The sequence below is a fragment of the Salvelinus alpinus genome, chromosome 3, assembly GCF_045679555.1.
Source record: "Salvelinus alpinus chromosome 3, SLU_Salpinus.1, whole genome shotgun sequence".
Taxonomy (NCBI): Eukaryota; Metazoa; Chordata; class Actinopteri; order Salmoniformes; family Salmonidae; genus Salvelinus; species Salvelinus alpinus.
In genome coordinates this window covers 31,703,977-31,724,205 of record NC_092088.1, presented here as the reverse complement: position 1 = coordinate 31,724,205, position 20,229 = coordinate 31,703,977, and the positions used below count along the sequence as shown (strand labels likewise).

Genomic DNA, 20,229 nt, shown 5'->3' with positions numbered 1-20,229 from the left:
CAGTGCGCTGTTTGTGTTTCTTGTTTTGTTCTTTTATTTATGAAATGTATTCACTCCCTGAACTTGCTTCCCGACTTTCAGCGTACATTGTTACAAGCCTACTCTGCTGACACTGAAAAAACAGATTAGTAAAAATTATGTTGCCTTGAACATCTAACCTAGGCCTACGAAAAGGGGAGACACAAATTGTACAATATGATGTCAATCTAGCTTGGAGGAGGAACTAATTCTCCCCCCAAAATGTTTCAGTGGCACTGATCCAATGATAAAGACAGTGAATATGCTCACACTCACCACGGATATAGTCGATGCGCTCCACTGGTGCCAATAAGATACAGTAGGCTATTGTTCGCTCAATTGGGAGTTAAGAATTTTGATTACCAGAGACAGATTACAGTCTTTTCTTTGTCTTCTATTTTCAGCAATAGCCATTTTCTTTCTAAACTATGTTTTTCCCACGATTGTGTTTTGAAATATTGTGATAGGCCTATTTAACTGCTTTTCAGCGGCTGCTGCAACAATCAGCTATTTTATAGGCTATTTGCTGCACACGCTGCCCAAATCATGCACTTAAATCAAAATAAGCCAACGATTCATGCTCTCTGGTGTACTATTTTGAATAATTGTATCTATTTCTGTATAGGCACGAGTAATTATATAGCTCATTTTGGCAAATGTAATTCAATTTACTTTAGGGGAAGCTTATCTTTTCCTAGCCTGTTTGGCACGCCAACAGCTGTTGGCTAGGCTTACAAGGCCTACATCAAATTCAAAGCAATCGGCGCACTGTCTAAACGGCTGACTGGCAAAGCAAACTGTCTGGCACGGTCTCTGCTCTCTGCTTCCCTAAGGTAAGAGAAAGCTGGCGCTGGGTGGCAGCTTCTCTCCGAGGGATACTCCACACGGTCCTAAAGCCAGCCAATCAATGCGTTAAACAGCCATTGCACTCTAATAGGGATTTGAATGATTTTACTCTACTTCTTTGAAGCCGTCTTTAAATATTTTGTTCTTTAGCTGGCATACCCCACCTGACACCTGTTTTCAGGTCACTGTAGTGTAAATTAGCCTGTGTTCAGAATGACTGGGTTTATCACGACTTTTGTGCTCCAATATGGCGGAGGGTAGCTTCATAACAATGGCATGACGCGGCCGAGTGACGGAGATGCTACCTATGAATATTGCTTTATAACTTGTACATACTTTTTTGAGGAAACAAACATGAAACGTATGGGTAACACTTAAAGTATCCATTTGTGAGCCTTTATAATGTCTTATAACAAGGCTTATAATATACAGCATGTAATGCCTCTCTATGCATACAATTGGCATCTGTCTCAAACTGGATGTTATTTTATCCCGCTCATTAAGAGATCTTTATCATGCATTATTCAGGGATCATACATGACAAGTCTTACAATGCATTATAACTGCATCATGCTGCATTATACCTGGATGCTTTAACTGAAGTAGCCCTTGCTGTAGCCCTTGTTACCTGCTCTAGGTTCATCGCTCCAGTGCAGATGTTCTCAGTGGAGGAGATGTTGCCACAGCTCATCACATTAGTCTGCTGCTCTCATAAACCTGTCCCGGTGCAATTCACTAGGATATTTGAATTTACTTGGGTTAACATCAGTTAATATACACTATATATACACAAAAGTATGTGGACACGCCCATCAAATTAGTGGATTCGGCTATTTCAGCCACACCCATTGCTAACAGGTGTATAAAATCGAGCACACAGCCATGCAATCTCTATAGACAAACATTGACCGTATAATGAATGGCCTTACTGAATCGCTCAGTGACTTTCAATGTCGCATAGGATGCCACCTTTCCAACAAGTCAGTACATCAAATTTCTGCCCTGCTATAGAGCGGCCCCGGTCAACTGTAAGGGCTGGCATTGTGAAGTGGAAACGTCTAGGAGCAACAACAGATCAGTGGTAGGCCACATAAGCTTACAGAACGGGACCGCCGAGTGTTGAAGCGTGCAGCACATAAAAATGGTCTGTCCTTGGTTGCAACACGAATTATCGAGTTCCAAACTACCTCTGTAAGCAACTTCAGCACAATAACTGTTTGTCTAGAGCTTCATGAAATGGGATTCCATGGCTGAGCAGCCGCACACAAGCCTAAGATCACCATGCGCAATGCCAAGCGTCAGCTGAAGTGGAATAAAGCTCACTGCTATTGGACTCTGGAGCAGTGGAAACGTGTTCTCTGGAGTGAGGAATCACACATCACCAATTGACAGTCCGACAGACGAATCTGGGTTTGGGGCATGCCAGGAGAACGCTACCTGCCCCAATGCATAGTGCCAACTGTAAAGTTTGGTGGAGGAGGCATAATGGTCTGATGCTGTTTTTCATGGTTCGGGCTAGGCCCCTTAGTTCCAGTGAAGGGAAATCTTAGCGCTAAAGCATACAAAGACATTCTAAATGATTCTGTGCTTCCAACTTTGTGGCAACAGCTTGGGGAAGGCCCTTTCCTGTTTCAGCATGACAATGCCCCAGTGCACAAAGCGAAGTCCATACCTAAATGGTTTGTCGAGATTGGTGTGGAAGAACTTGACTGGCCTGCAGAGAGATCTCAACCCCATCGAAAAACTTTGGGATGAATTGGAACACCGACTGCGAGCCAGGCCTAATTGCCCAACATCAGTGCCCGACCTGAATAATGCTCTTGTGGCTGAATGGAACCAGTCCCCGCAACAATGTTAAAACATCTAGTGGAAAGCCTTCCCAGAAGAGTGGAGGCTGTTATAGCAGCAAAGGGGGGACCAACTCCATATTAATGCCCATGATTCTGGAATGAGATGTTCGAAGAGCATGTGTCCACATACTTTGGGTCATGTAGTGTATTTTAGCCATATCATTTGAATTAGGCCATGTCAAATCATTGTCAAAAGCGGAAGAGATATTGTTGCATGTAGGTCTAGATTATTTATGGGTCTCCTAAATAACTGTCAACTTGGAACTCTTATGAGAGAGTTCTTATGAAAGCTTCACACATAGCAAGTTACGGTATTAAGACTAAACAGGATGCTCTCTTAGGCCTACAGCTCAATGATGGTTCTACAAGGCTACTACTAAACTCAGCAAAAAAAGAAATTTCCCTTTTTCAGGACCCTGTCTTTCAAAGATAATTCGTAAAAATCTAAATAGCTTCACAGATCTTCGTTGTAAAGGGTTTAAACACTGTTTCCCATGCTTGTTCAACGAACCGCAAACAATTAATGAACATGCACCTGTGGAACGGTCGTTAAGACACTAACAGCTTACAGACGGTAGGCAAATAAGGTCACAGTTATGAAAACTTAGGACACTAAAAAGGCCTTTCTACTGACTGTTAAAAACACCAAAATAAAGATGCCCAGGGTCCCTGCTCATCTGCGTGAATGTGCCTTAGGCATGCTGCAAGGAGGCATGAGGACTGCAGATGTGGCCAGGGCAATACATGGCAATGTCCATACTATGAGACGCCTAAGCCAGCGCTACAGGGAAACAGGACGGACAGCTGATCGTCCTCGCAGTGGCAGATCACGTGTAACAACACCTACACAGGATCGGTACATCCAAACATCACACCTGCGGAACAGTTACAGGAGGGCAACCACAACTGCCCGAGTTACACCAGGAACGCACAATCCCTCCATCGGTGCTCAGACTGTCCGCAATAGACTGAGAGAGGCTTCACCAGACATCACCGGCAACAACGTCACCTATGGGCACAAACCAACTGTTGCTGGACCAGACAGGACTGGCAAAAAGTGCTCTTCACTGACGAGTCGCGGTTTTGTCTCACCAGGGGTGATGGTCGGATTTGCTTTTATCGTCAATGGAATGAGCGTTAAACTGAGGCCTGTATTCTGGAGCGGGATCGATTTGGAGGTGGAGGATCCGTCATGGTCTGGGGCGGTGTGTCACTGCATCATCAGACTGAGCTTGTTGTCATTGCAGGCAATCTCAACGCTGTGCGTTACAGGGAAGACATCCTCCTCCCTCATGTGGTACCCTACCTGCAGGCTCATCCTGACATGACCCTCCAGCATGACAATGCCACCAGCCATACAGATCATTCTGTGCGTGATTTCCTGCAAGTCAGGAATGGCAGTGTTCTGCCTTGGCCAGCGAAGAGCCCGGATCTCAATCCCATTGAGCACGTCTGGGACCTGTTGGATCGGAGGGTGAGGGATAGGGTCATTCCCCCCAGAAATGTCTGGGAACTTGCAGGTGCCTTGGTGGAAGAGTGGGGTAACAACTCACAGCAAGGACTGTCAAATCTGGTACAGTCCATGAGGAGGAGATGCACTGCAGTACGTAATGCAGCTGGTGGCCACACCAGATACTGACTGTTACTTTTGATTTTGACCCCCCCTTTGTTCAGGGACACATTATTCAATTTATGTTAGTCACATGTCTGTGGAACTTGTTCAGTTTATGTCTCAGTTGTTGAATCTTGTTATGTTCATACAAATATTTACACGTTAAGTTTGCTGAAAAGAAACGCAGTTGACAGTGAGAGGACGTTTCTTTTTTTGCTGAGTTTATAAGAAGCCTAATTATGATGATGACATTACTTATTATAATGATCATAATAATAACAATAAGAAGGAAATCAAGATAAAGGAGGGTAGAGGAGCGAGACCTGCTTGTGTGATAAACAGGTAGTGTTAGATTACAATATTTCTTTCCTGCCCATTTTCATCAGTGTAAACAACACTAAATAAATGGTAAGTAATACCAGAGAGTCTGTTCTAATGCATTTTTAAGCCTTTATTAAAGCATAGCGAAGATTAAAAGCAGTAATTTGAGAAATTACTTTATCCGACATTTTACAGTTGCGTGAGGCTTGGTGTTCGTTCATGTGATCAGAAAGCTATTAAGCAATCAAACAGGCAACAGAATAAGGAACTGTCTTATTCCTGTAGATATAATATGGATGATTTAGAAAGACAGGCACATTTATCAGTTAGGCCATTGATTATAGACCTAATTGAGTTGGTGTTTACTCAATTTTCGCTATTATGCACCTATAGGGAAAGGCGACAATTCAGTGACAATTCAGCATTGAAGATTGTTTCAGAACCGTGGACAGCTATATTTTTCAGCATCTGGCTGAGTGACTCACTCATTTGTGGCTTTCATTCAAAATAAGTTATACTATAAAGCACGGTTAAAGACACATTCTTTCTTATCGTCTTTAGTCTCTCTCTCGCTACAGCTCATTTCATTTGAATTATTATGTGGGTATAATACAGTTACATACTTTTAGGGGTCGATGCATTTTTCTTCAGGGAAAATTAGGCCTGTGAAATTGAGTTAGAAATGTACAACTTTAAAGGACTTAAGCCTCTAATACATTGCAAGTTTTTGCCTCTAATACATTGCAAGTTTTCTAATACTTTTTGGCATTTAGGCTACACTTTACAATAGGATTCAACTGTGACTGACCACAGCATCTATCTGTAGTCTAAACTGTGGCACAAATTTGGGGATTCTTCTCAACTATCCAAGCTATTAGTCTATACCTCAACTACATAAACAAAGAACGGGTGCTCATGGAGAGGGTGCTATTCACCACAGAGTGGGACAGTTCCCAGCTCCAAACTGCAGATAACACAAGGCCAACTATTGTGAAAGAATACTTGTGGATCTTGTTGATTTCCTCTATTGCTTCAGAGGCCACACTCGCCTTGGAGGCAAGCAAACAGCCTACTCTTCACCTGGTAATTATGTGGTTCCAAAGGATGAAGCCTCCCCTACAGATGGATTTGTGCTGTCAGAGAGAAGCCAGCGGCGAGCCTGCGACCAGACAAAGTGGATGACATCCTTTACCTGCACAGCAATTTGAAGAAATCCAGTGATGACTGTTTTTGAAATTATTGTTTTAGTAGCTTTATTTGTTGGCTCATATTAGAAGGCTCTTTCAAAGTGATTTGAGTTGTCAATGTGCCTCATTGCATTGTGAAAATAAAAAAGATATCCTTCTTAATTCATGCGATGGTTTCTGTTTAGCCAAATGTTGAATAGACATGCAAACCAATTAATTCATGCAGGGAAATAGGAATAATAGCCTACTGTATGTAGTCATAAAAACAATTAGGCTAAATCAATTTGTTATTTTGTTGGGTAACGGATCGGCTCTCAGAACTCAGTTTCTTTTTTCAATATAATCATTCATTCAGAAGGTTAAACTCATAAGTCCTTGGCCCACAGTAAATGAAATTCAATTACCAGGTTCATTTTTCGTTAAGTTATAATAATCCATGCCTTCTGGGAATGTTATAAAGTCAAACAGTTATGGGGGGGAGTTAGAAAGTTGGCTGTCAGAAGCATTACAATGGAAATGTACTTTTAATCTGTCTGTCAGCATATTTCAAGACATGGTATATGAGGGTGCAGTGAGATACCTGATGGGTTGGATGATACTTTTCTTGTCAATAATCTTTAAAAAAAAACGTATACTTAAAAAACTGGGAATCAACCAATCCTCAGTCATTTACAAAATGGAAAGGTAAAATGCTTAATTATCTAAATATTGAAAGTCCATGGGCAATGGAGAGAAAGAAAATGGTGCAGTTTGAGGCCATGTTGTGGAGAGTGATGCAGGTGCTGGAGATTTGGGTGTGAGCATGTGGGTTTTTAGCAATTATGATGTAGTTGATGTTTGTGTGATGTTGTCATTTTGTGATGTAGTTGATGTTTGTGTGATGTTGTTGTTTGCATGTGCATGTTTGTATTGTTAAAATTACAGCTCCGAACACGAATCTAATTATTAATTATGAATAGGATGTATTTATTTATTTCATTTACATTCTTCATTGTCACAATGTCACAAAAAATGTAACACATACACACACACAACATGAGCAGATTAACTTGGTCAAAACATTTATTTATTAAAGAATATCAGATAGAATTTCGGTGCTTATTTATTTTGATCCAAAGCCACAAATGAGTGAGTCACTCAGCTTTAGGCTGACAAATATAGCTTAATACTGCAAAATAGACAAGTAAATAGGCCAAGCCTAAACAAATACATTAAATTGCCTAAATAACTAGTACATTTCATAAATAAAACAAATAAATGAAATAGCTCAGGTCTTGAAAATATGGGAAACATTTTCTGTCCGTATCCTCACTGGACTCTCATTCAGTTTCTTCTTCACATCAGCAAAGAAGAACTCCATGTTTCAGAAGCTCACTTCATATAGAGGGGCGATCAGTCTTTCCACACTGTGGTAAATAAAGCCAGTTACATTATGAAAATATTATCCAGTTCCAATCCCTAGAGGGGAAATCTTTGTAGACAGAGGGATAATAGCAGCATAATATTCAGTGCTGTCTAATTTGAGTATTATCACGCTGGTATCAATGATTCGGGAGACAGACGCAGGAATGCGTCATTTTTTAATTAAATCCAAATTACGGCGTGCCGTGTAAAGGCACGGGGACGAAGACCAAACAAACACGTAACAAAACACAGGGTGAAGAGTACCTTGAATAAATTACACACACGCACAATGATTAACACACAGGACAAGACCCGTAATCATCTGCGCAATCCACAAGGGCACGAAAGTCAAAACACACAGCACAGGTACTCACACGCACCAACGGACATTGTAACAATAATGGACAGCCCAATGGAAACCAAAGGGCACACTAATCAGTGGGAACAGGGGACAGGTGTGCGTAATGAAAGTTCCGGAGGGATCCGTGACGAGTATAGTGAAGCCTGTTTCTTTGTGATGTTTTCTGTCCTCAGATATGGAATCCTGTGAAAGCCTGTTTGCAGATGGAGAGAGAGGTCCCAATGAATGTTCCACAAGACTAAGAGTATATCCTATTTGGCATGGGTTATGTGTGTAGGCCTACCCATGTTAAAAAAAGTTGTATACAAAAATACAGTTAAACATCACACACAACGTATAAACCTATTACAACTGGAGCAGGCCAACCCTGCTGGAGGTCTGCTGGGTGTGCAGGGTTATGTTTCAGCCCAGAAATATCCCACCTGATTCAACTGATCAAACCTAATGAATTGATAATCAAGTGTGCCACTGCTGGGCTGAAATAGAAGTGTGCTCACCCAGTAGATCAGGGATCAGCGGAGCAAGGTATGCATCCGCTGGTACAGAGTTTTTTTTTTAACCTGAAATAATGCTTTCGTATTAATAGCCTACTTGTCTCTACTCAATTATCTATTGTTGTTTAGACTAAGATGTACAAGTTCATTTATTTGTGCATGTTGAAGTGATGATTCTTTGAAGTGAAATGTTTAAACTTGTTTTGATTGTGAAACTATTGTTTAACTAGTTAACTAACTAATTAACTAGTGTCTGTGTTGATTAATCACATATCACAATCATGCAAAAAGGAGGGGAAGGGGGGGTTCTCTCTTTAATGTGTCTGTGTTTCTGTGTTGTATTGTCAAATTACCATTTCCTTTTTTATCTAGTTGTAAGATCTCCAATCTGTTTTATTTGACTGTCACTCTCAGTATATCAGCTCTGTGAATCCATTGTGCAGTTTATCATATGGCATGCATCGCCAGTGCAGCCATAGGCCTACAGTACGATGGCATTACTGGCTTGTTGGGGAACTGTCATCTGAAGCGGAGAAATAATAGCTAAACTCACACACTGTTTACATGTTGAGCTATTTGTTCTCAATTTAGAACGATGATGTCATAAATGATGTGGTGGGGGATTTTTCCTCTTCAAATGGGTATAGAATAGGCTACAACCTTTTAGTGTCAATTAAGGACCTCTTACACTATAAGAATGTGCCCAGTCTGTCATTATTTTGTGTTGGAACACTATGTACAGTCCCTTGAGAAGGTATTCACAGCCCTTGACTTTTTCCACATTGTATTGTGTTACAGCCTGAATTTAAAATGGATGAAATTGAGACATTTTTCTCACTGGCCTACACACAATCCCCCATAATGTCAAAGTGGAATAATGTTTTTTGACATTTTTTACAAATTAATATAAAAAATGAAGAGCTGAAATGTCTTGAGTCAATAAGTATTCAACCCCATTGTTATGGCAAGCCTAAATAAGTTCAGGAGTACAACTGTGCTTACCAAGTCACATAATATGTTGCATAGACTCATTCTGTGTGCAATAATAGTGATTTTTGAATGACTCATCCCTGTACACCACACATACAAATGATCTGTCGGTCCCTCAGTTGAGCAGTGAATTTCAAACACAGATTCAAGCACAAAGACAAGGGAGGTTTTGCAATGCCTTTGAAAGAAGGGCACCTATTGGCAGATAGGTAAAAAATAGTGTGTACAGTAGATGGGTGAGAGAAAAAAAAGCAATTTAATCAATTGTTTCACTCAGGCTGTAACACAACAAAATGTGGAATAAGTCAAGGGTTATGAATACCTTCTGACGGTACTATATATACAGTGCATTCGGAAAGTATTCAGAACCCTTCCCTTTTCCCACATTTTGTTACGTTACAGCCTTATTCTAAAATGTATTAAATAAAAATGTTTCCTCATCAATCTACACACAATATATTCAGAGTATTCACACCCTCCTAGGCTACTCGGAAGCTAACCCTGCACTGCTCCCAAACTGTTGCTTGAATACTGTGTCACTTTTTCATGGTAGAGTGGGTAAATGGGAATCTAAAAAGGGACTTTTATATAAATGTGTTGTTATGAAAGACACAGCAACACTCATGAAGGTGTTATGCATGATTTCATGAAGGTGTTATGTAAACCCATTTCAAATAAAGTGTTACCCTAAAATGCATAATTAATGTGTACCTGTGAACATGTACTACAAGCTGGAGTAGCAGAGCAGCTTAGAACGAAACATGCAGCTATGAGAAAACATCAAATCTTTTCAGTTAAAATAAACAGTCATTGAATTCCACAGGAAATGGCCCATTTATCTGTAACAGTCTGGATGATGTACAGTTGACGTCGGAAGTTTACATACACTAAGGTTGGAGTCATTAAAAATCGTTTTTCAACAATTTCACTAATTTCTTGTTAACAAACTATAGTTTTGGCAAGTCGGTTAGGACATCTACTTTGTGCATGACACAAGTAATTTTTCCAACAATTGTTTACAGACAGATTATTTCACTTATAATTCATTGTATCACAATTCCAGTGGGTCTGAAGTTTACATACACTAAGTTGACTGTGCCTTTAAACAGCTTGGAAAATTCCAGAAAATTATGTCATGGCTTTAGAAGCTTCTGATAGGCTAATTGACATCATTTGAGTCAATTGGAGGTGTACCTGTGGATGTATTTCGAGGCCTACCATCAAACACAGTGCCTCTTTGCTTGACATCATGGGAAAATCAAAAAAAAATCAGCCAAGACCTCAGAAACAAATATAGACCTCCACAAGTCTGGTTCATCCTTTGGAGCAATTTCCAAATGCCTGAAGGTACCACGTTCAACTGTACAAACAATAGTACGCAAGTATAAACACCATGGGACCACGCAGCCGTCATACAGCTCAGGACTTAGACACATTCTGTCTCCTAGAGATGAATGCACTTTGCTGCAAAAAGTGCAAATCAATCCCAGAACAACAGCAAAGGACCTTGTGAAGATGCTGGAGGAAACAGATACAAAAGTATCTATATCCACAGTAAAACGAGTCCTACATCGACATAACCTGAAAGGCCGCTCAGCGAGGAAGAAGCCACTGCTCCAAAACCGCCATAAAAATGACAGACTACGGTTTGCAACTGCACATGGGGACAAAGATCGTACTTTGGAGAAATGTCCTCTGGTCTGATGAAACAAATATATAACTGTTTGGCCATAATGACCATCATTATGTTTGGAGGAAAAAGGGGAAGGCTTGCAAGCTGAAAAACACCATCCCAACCGTGAAGCACGGAGGTGTCAGCATCATGTTGTGGGAGTGCTTTGCTGCAGGAGGGTCTGGTGCAATTCACAAAATAGATGGCATCATGAGGTAGGAACATTATGTGGATATATTGAAGCAACATCTCAAGACATCAGTCAGGAAGTTAAAGCTTGGTCGCAAATGGGTCTTCCAAATGGACAATGACCCCAAGCATACTTCCAAAGTCGTGGCAAAATGGCTTAAGGACAACAAAGTCAAGGTATTGGAGTGGCCATCACAAAGCCCTGACCTCAATCCTTTGTGATGTTTGTGGGCAGAAATTAAAAAGTGTGTGTGAGCAAGGATGCCTACAAACCTGACTCAGTTACACAAGCTCTGTCAGGAGGAATGGGCCAAAAGTCACCCAACTTATTGTGGGAGCTTGTGGAATGCTACCAGAAACGTTTGACCCAATCCTCTTTGGATCGATCCTCTTAAATGTCAGGAATTGTGAAAAACTGAGTTTAAATCTACAGTGGGACAAAAAAGTACATTAATGAATGAATGGGGCCATGTATCGTGAGATTTTGAGTGAAAACCTCCTTCCATCAGCAAGGGCATTGAAGATGAAACGTGGCTGGGTATTTCAGCATGACAATGATCCCAAACACACCGCCCGGGCAACGAAGGAGTGGCTTTGTAAGAAGCATTTCAAGGTCCTGGAGTGGCCTAGCCAGTCTCCAGATCTCAACCCCATAGAAAATCTTTGGAGGGAGTTGAAAGTCCGTGTTGCCCAGCAACAGCCCCAAAACATCATTGCTCTAGAGGAGATCTGCATGGAGGAATGGGCCAAAATACCAGCAACAGTGTGTGAAAACCTTGTGAAGACTTACAGAAAACGTTTGACCTCTGTCATTGCCAACAAAGGGTATATAACAAAGTATTGAGATAAACTTTTGTTATTGACCAAATACTTATTTTCCACCATAATTTGCAAATAAATTCATAAAAAATCCTACAATGTGATTTTCTGGATTTTTTATTCTCATTTTGTCTGTCATAGTTGAAGTGTACCTATGATGAAAATTACAGGCCTCTCTCATCTTTTTAAGTGTGAGAACTTGCACAATTGGTGGCTGACTAAATACTTTTTTGCCCCACTGTATTTGGCTCAGGTGTATGTAAACTTCCGACTTTAACTATATATATATTCTTTAAAAAAATGAAAATAAATCAATAAATAAAAGACCTACAACACCTTCAGTAGGCCAACACTATATTTAAAAATATTGTTTTCATCTTTACATGTAGGTCTCCTGATTTAAACCCGATCGAACTTGTTTGGCATCAACTGAAAACATTCATCCGTAACTCTGCCAAGCCGACAAGCAAAGATGAACTGGTCAAGGCCATCAAGATGTTTTGGCTAGAGAAATTGACGATACAACAAATACATTGATCATCTCAGCAAGGTTTTACCTGTGGTCATGGAGCTGGGTGGAAGTGCGACTAAAATGTAGTTTATATAAACATCTGCATTTGAATTTATTTTTTCTTGTTATTTTATTAACAAAAGCATAAATCAATCAAATGTATTTATAAAGCCCTTCTTTGTCACGGCTGTTGAAAGGAGCGGACCAAGCTGCAGCGTTGTGAGCGTACATTTTCTCATTTATTCGAAATGACGCCGACAAAACAATAAACAATACAAAACAAACCGTGAAGCTCCAAAAGGCTATGTTCCCTAAACAAAGTCAACTTCCCACAAAACCAGGTGGAAAAAAGAGCTACCTAAGTGTGGTTCCCAATCAGAGACAACGATAGACAGCTGTCCCTGATTGAGAACCATACCTGGCCAAAACATAGAAATAAAAATCATAGAAACACAAAACATAGAATGCCCACCTCAACTCACGCCCTGACCAAACCAAAATAGAGACATAAAAAGGATCTCTAAGGTCAGGGTGTGACAGTACCCCCCCCCCCCCAAAGGTGCGGACTCCGGCCGCACGCAAAACCTATAGGGGAGGGTCTGGGTGGGCATCTATCCGCGGCGGCAGCTCACTCAGGTGCGGGACATAGACCCCGCTCCATCGCTGGCTCACCCCACTTTGATGGCACCTCCGGTGCGGGGACCCTCGTAGCGGGCCCCGGACTGGGGACCCTCGCTGCGGGCCCCGGACTGGGCACCCTCGTTCCGGGCCCCGGACTGGGCACCCTCGCTGCGGGCCCCGGGCTGGAGGCCGTCTCTGGAGGCTCCGGGCTGGAGGCCGTCTCTGGAGGCTCCGTGATGGAGGCCGTCTCTGGAGGCTCCGGGCTGGAGGCCGTCTCTGGAGGCTCCGGGCTGGACGCAGGCACAGGACTCACCAGGCTGGGGACATACAGGAGGCCTCTTCCTTGGCCGAGGCACCAGATACACTGGGTCGTGGAGGCGCACTGGCGGTCTCGAGCGCAGAGCTGGCACCACCCGTTCTGGCTGGATGCCCACTTCCACCCAGCAAATGCGGGACACTGGCACCGAGCACACCGGCCTGTGAATGCTCGGCCGAGACACAGTGCGCATCACCCCATAGCACGGGGCCTGACCAGTCACATGCTCGCCACGGTAAGCACGGGGAGTTGGCTCAGGTCTCCAACCTGACTCTGCCACACTCCCCGTGTGCCCCCCCCAAAAGGATTTTGGGGCTGCCTCTCGGGCTTCCTTGCCAGCCGTGTTCGTCTCGCCGACTCCATCCTCCGGTATCCCTCTTCGCACTGCTCCATAGAATCCCAGGCGGACTCTGGCACTCTCCCTGGGTCGACCGACCACCTCTCTACCTCCTCCCAGGTTGTCTCATACCCCTGGCCACGCTGCTCCTCCTTACCACACTGCTTGGTCCTTTGGTGGTGGGAAGTTCTGTCACGGCTGTTGAAAGGAGCGGACCAAGCTGCAGCGTGGTGAGCGTACATTTTCTCATTTATTCGAAATGACGCCGACAAAACAATAAACAATACAAAACAAACCGCGAAGCTCCAAAAGGCTATGTGCGCTAAACAAAGTCAACTTCCCACAAGACCAGGTGGAAAAAAGAGCTACCTAAGTATGGTTCCCAATCAGAGACAACGATAGACAGCTGTCCCTGATTGAAAACCATACCTGGCCAAAACATAGAAATAAAAATCATAGAAACACAAAACATAGAATGCCCACCCCAACTCACGCCCTGACCAAACCAAAATAGAGGCATAAAAAGGATCTCTAAGGGCGTGACATTCTTACATCAGCTGATGTCACAAAGTGATGTACAGAAACCCAGCCTAAAACCCCAAACAGCAAGCAATGCAGGTGTAGAAGCATGGTGGCTCAGAAAAACTCCCTAGAAAGGCCAGAACCTAGGAAGAAACCTAGAGAGGAACCAGGCTATGAGGGGTGGCCAGTCCTCTTCTGGCTGTGCCGGGTGGAGATTATAACAGAACATGGCCAATATGTTCAAATGTTCATAGATGACCAGCAGGGTCAAATAATAATAATCACAGTGGTTGTCGAGGGTGCAACAGGTCAGCACCTCAGGAGTAAATGTCAGTTGGCTTTTCATAGCCGATCATTCAGAGTATCTCTACCGCTCCTGCTGTCTCTAGTGAGTTGAAAACAGCAGGTCTGAGACAGGTAGGACGTCCGCAACATAAAGATGTTGCTGAATAAACATTGTACTGCTGTTTTGAGTTAGAAATGTAACACTTTAGAGTACTTAAGCACCGAATACATTGCAAGTTGAGGGATTTTCACAACAGTAGCCGGGATATAAAAAGTATATTGTCCTGCTAATAGAACACATTTGCATGACGGGCTACACTTGCTACAGTTGTGAAAAACAAGTGTTTGAAAACCTGTTTTCAAAATGCATCCAGTTGTCTATCACTACTGTAAATAAAAACACAGCTTCTTGTTTAAATCTTGTTTACATTCTTTATTGTGTCACACATCAATTGTATCTACCTTTCCATTTACTTTTAGAGTTTGGAATTTACAAATGTGCGCTTTTAATTATTAGTTACATTGTTTTAGTTCAAAAGTGCAGACTTTTTTTCTTTCAATTATTGTTTTCTGTAGGATGCTACATTTTTGACCAGTTGCAATTGTAAGTAAACCTAATAAAGCCTCATAGTCTACCTCAGCCAGTTGTTATTTATATAGGTCTTTGCTCCAAAGAAATAGACTCCAATTAAGCCCTCTTGTTGTTTGTAAAGTCAAAATAAAATGAAGATTATTGTTGAAATTAATTGTTCAACTGGTGTAGGTTTTCCCCATTTGTTGGTGTGCAACACTTGCATAACAAGCTAGCTATATTTTCAGCACCAGCTTACCACGGCCAATGAAGGTCTACCCCGGCCAATTGTGCGCCGCCCTATGGCACTCTCAATCACGGTCAGATGTGATACAGCCTGAATTCGAACCATAGATATACGTATATATTTTTTTTTCAGAACATTAACCGTGTGTAGGTAGATACGTGTGTAGGTAGATGTGGAAAGATAGATACAAATGATTTGTTGCAAGTTGGGGGGGTTCACACTTAGCTCAAGTTGGGGGGGGGGGGGTTCACACCTAGCTCAGCTATTAGACAATTCTTTAGTAAAGGTTGAATAGTCTATTGTTCAGCTAACAGCCCATCCTGCTACGCTTGTGAAAAACTAATCATAATACTTTTCCCCCTTTCCACATGTTAAAGATTCCAATATATAAAGTGTTTTTAGCCACAATCGGCCCCAACCCCAATTAATACATTTGGGCACAGTAGATAGAGTGCTGGATTTCGGGCTAGAATGTTGAGGGTTCGAAACCTGCTCCCTGCTGGGTGACCTATACTGGGGTATGCTTAACACCCCAGCAGTCCTACAATCTAAGTTAGATGCCCTCAATCTCACACAAATGATCAAGGAACCCACTAGGTACAACCCTAAATCCGTAAACATGGGCACCTTCATAGATATTATCCTGACCAACATGCTCTCCAAATACACCTCTGCTGTTTTCAATCAGGATCTCAGCGATCACTGCCTCATTGCCTGCATACGCTATGGATCTGCCGCCAACAGTTGTTGCCTTCTCACCAAGCTGCTTGCCTATTGTCCTGTAGCCCATCCCAGCCTTGTGCAGGTCTACAATTTTATCCCTGATGTCCTTACACAGCTCTCTGGTCTTGGCCATTTGGAGAGGTTGGAGTCTGTTTGATTGAGTGTGTGGACAGGTGTCTTTTATACAGGTAACGAGTTCAAACAGGTGCAGTTAATACAGGTAATGAGTGGAGAACAGGAGGGCTTCTTAAAGAAAAACTAACAGGTCTGTGAGAGCCGGAATTCTTACTGGTTGGTAGGTGATCAAATACTTATGTCATGCAATAAAATGCAAATGAATTACTTAAAAATCATACAATGTGATTTTCTGGATTTTTGTTTTAGATTCCGTCTCTCACAGTTGAAGTGTACCTATGATAAAAAATTACAGACCTCTACATGCTTTGTAAGTAGGAAAACCTGCAAAATCGGCAGTGTATCAAATACTTGTTCTCCCCACTGTATATCTCCCTCACTAACTTTAAACATCAGCTATCTGAGCAGCTAACCGATCCCTGCAGCTATACACAGCCCATCTGTAAATAGCCCATCCAATCTACCTACCTCATCCCCATATTGTTTTTATTTACTTTTTGCTCCTTTGCACACCAGTATTTCTACTTGCACATCATCATCTGCACATCTATCACTCCAGTGTTAATCTGCTAAATTGTCATTACTTTACTACTATGGCAAATGTATTCCCTTACCTTCTCACGCCATTTTCACACATTGTATATAGACTTATTTTTTTTAATTATATTTTGTTATTGACTGTACGTTTGTTTATTCCATGTGTAACTCTGTGTTGTTGTTTGTGTCGCACTGCTTTGCTTTATCTTGGCCAGGTCGCAGTTGTAAATGAGAACTTGTTCTCAACTGGCCTACCTGGTTAAATAAAGGTGAAATAAAAAATAATAATAAAAAGGTCTCAGAGCAAATAGCCTTGATTGTAACTCCCATCTCATTCCTCGCACTCTTCCATGCGTCATTCGCGTGCTGGCAGGATGTACTGTTTTTTATTCTGTATATATGAATTACAAAATCATGTTTCTAGTCTATTGCATAGTTACAATGTGTAATCATTGATGTCCCAGGAGCAGGAGTGTTAAACACCGTTGAAGTGTATTGTAATACATACATGCCGACACAGCATCATTCACAGAATGGCGTTTGATACACCTGGTATTGGACATAACAGAAAAAAAATAGCAAAATAGCGATTTTCGTAAATTAACTTTATGACAAAAGAATATGCTCAATCGTTTGTCTCTACATTAACTAACACATTCCTCTCAATTGTACATTTTTTGCTTGACGCGTTATGACGTTATAACTACTTACATTTTCCTCCCCGTAATGTTTTGTCAGCCATCTTTGCTGAAGAAAGTCACCAGGGAGGGGTGGCTCGCATCAAATTCGTCATTGGAACCACTCGATATGATTTGTCATATAAAAACCTTGGGACCCAAATGCATAATGAGTGCTCTAACTCCCCCTTGCGGTGGTCCGGAGCAATGAAGCCGTGACGCTGGGTACCTCTAAGTCCCGCGGTGTAAGCTCGCAACTTTTAAAGGAGGAACCACTGTATATCCCTTATTAAACAATTTATGTAAATTATGCTTTGGTCCTATTATTGCTCACACAATTTTTATTGGTGCAAAATGTTTAAACAACATAATTGGGAATCAAAATGGCATGCCTTTTGATCTGGAGGGCGACCATTTGCATCTCCCCAATGGTCCAAATGTGGAATCCGTACCCTGACCGATATCATGGTCAGTAAATATGACCTTGGCATCCCGTAATCCGAACCATCAATTATACAATTTAAGTTTGTTAAGACTGTATTTAACGCCAATGAAACGTTTTACAATGAAATTGGCCCCAACTCCACACTGTTCACTGTGTCCCCTAAATCAGGTAGGAAGATTCCTTCATATGATGTGGGAGTGCCCTGCAATTAAATGCTTCTGGGGAAAAGTTACGAAATTCATTTTGAAGTGCATAAATTTAAATATTCCATGCTTGCCATTATGTTACTTAACATTGGTAGTCCCCTATGGTTGTTGTGGGGGTGGGCAGGGGGGGATTTGGGGGAATCTAAGAGGAGACTCAGGGGATGGATGGGTGGGAGGGGGACTGATAAGTAACCTTGGTTGGTGGGTGGGATAGGAAGGGGTGGGCGGCATGCGTTCTTCGGGGGGGGAGAATGGGTCAGGGTTATCTTTGTATGCATTTATTTTAAAAATGTTTTTACCTGTAACCCAAAACTGAAATAAAGAAACAAGACTAAGAAAGAAACGTGTGTCAAATACAACATTGAGTAAATGACAGAGAGTAATTGAAAACACAAACTAGCTCGACTGATCATCGTATAATCTCCAAACAGGGATTAACACACTTTTTGTGTGTGATTGGAGTTAAGTAATAATAACGACTGTCTAGTTACTGTCACATCCTGATCTGTTTCACCTGTCTTTGTGCTAGTCTCCACCCCCCTCCAGGTGTCGCCCATCTTCCCATTATCCCCAGTGTACTTATACCTGTGTTCTCTGTTTGTCTGTTGCCAGTTTGTTTTGTTTCGTCAAGGCTACCAGCGGTTTTCCTGTGCTCCTGTCTCTAGTTCCTGTTTTCTAGCCTTCCTGATTTTTGACCATTCTGCCTGCCTTGACCCTGAGCCTGCCTGTTGTTCTGTACCTTGTTATACCACCCTAGATTACTGACCTCTGACTGCCCTAACCCTGGGCCTGCCTGCCGTTCTGTACCTTTCGGACTCTGCTCTGGACTACTGCCCTCTGCCTGCCCTTGACCTGTCGATTGCCTGCCCCCCTGTTTTTGTAATAAACTTTTGTTACTTCGAAACTCTCTGCATCTGGGTCTTCTCCTGAACCTTGACAGTTACAGCTAATAAAGTTAATGAATAATTGGTGGGGGAGGTAGTAAATACTTTATTGTTAAAAATTCAAGCAGTGGGTCTGGCTAATGGTTAACCACAATCAAAATGAAAGATCATTATAGCTAGAACAGGAACGGATCAGGAAAGAAAGGTGTGAACTGCTCTCACTGCTCTCCCTTTCTCCCCCGTCAAATTGGCAATACAGTCCTTTCCCTTCATTCAAATCCAAGGGTAGCCTTCCTTGGGTGTTTGCCTACATAAGCTCAGTGGGGTTACCCACCAGCATTTGGCCATCGCAACGCAGCACCAATGTAAAGTAGCCCAAAAACCTTGGCCGTAGGCCCAACTGAATTTTAAGTGATTGCTGTCCCATTTGTGTGTCTTTGCACATTACTCTCAGTCAGTCTTCCCTTGCTCTTTCTCTCCATCTGTCAGTGTGACTGGGGGGGGGGGGGGGGGGGTTATTTAGCCAACTACAGCACAAGCCCCCTCTTTTCTCTCCTGAGGGGCTTCGGGACAAAATGTCTTATCCCCCTGTGTCTCCTCATGGGTAAAAGCCCGCCCACTGCCCTCCACCCCCGCATATAAGAGCCGGTGAGGGAGAGATGATAAGAAGTTAGTCTTGGGACAAGCTCGGACCATGCAGTGTAAAGTCCTTCTCTGCCTCTACTTCCTGACAATCATAAAGCATGGTGAGTGTTGTGCCATTGCCCTCACACTCATGATAACAAACAAGCCACATTGATTTGCGCGTTTGCCCTGGTTTCACATTAAATCCAGGTGACAATCTGAGAGTGTGGCTTTGTATGCGTTGAACTATATCAGATAGCTGAATGATTGCTGTGATGTTGTTTTCTGATAGTGTCAATAGCAGTAGTAATAGTGAAATGAGGATTGGGTAAGTGTTAGACCATTATTCTGGTAAGTGTTAGACCATTATTCTGGTAAGTGTTAGACCATTATTCTGGTAAGCATTGGATTAATGCAGGTATGCAGGTAAAACTTAAGTGTTGGTAATTTTGTTTAGGGAGAATTCTAAGGTTTATATGTCAGACATTGGATTGTTTTTTCCGCAACACCTAATTTTGACAGTTGTCGGACTAGGATTCAGTATAGGCCTACAGTACGGTGGTGACTGAATATGCTTAGTTGCACATTATAGGGAATACATTAATTATTGCTTTTACTATGTGAATATATAATTAAGGTTTGTTGGTAACCATTTTATTTTTCTTTAAATGTGATACATGTCCATGTAAAGAGTTGTTTTAAAACGAATTAAAATGCACAATCTAACGTTTTTCAGCCAAAAGGCTGTCCTGCCACTTGGTTTGCTACAAAGCTAATGGATGGAGTTGGAGAAATGTAACCACTTTCTGATTAGAGCTATGATGC

The 20,229-nt window shown here is 42.1% G+C and overlaps 1 protein-coding gene across 3 annotated transcripts in view; it reads left to right on the top strand.

Moving 5' to 3' along the window:
- Window positions 1–19,413: 19,413 nt before the first annotated feature.
- Window positions 19,414–20,229, top strand: part of LOC139570564 (uncharacterized) — a 60,169-nt gene continuing 59,353 nt past the window's right edge. For all 3 annotated transcript variants that reach the window (XR_011674101.1, XM_071392531.1, XM_071392530.1), the window contains exon 1: window positions 19,414–19,526. Coding sequence is in view for 2 of the 3 variants with exons in the window: in XM_071392531.1 (XP_071248632.1) it covers window positions 19,475–19,526 (52 nt within the window). In the remaining variant the exon portion in view is untranslated. The remainder of the gene's footprint in view (window positions 19,527–20,229) is intronic.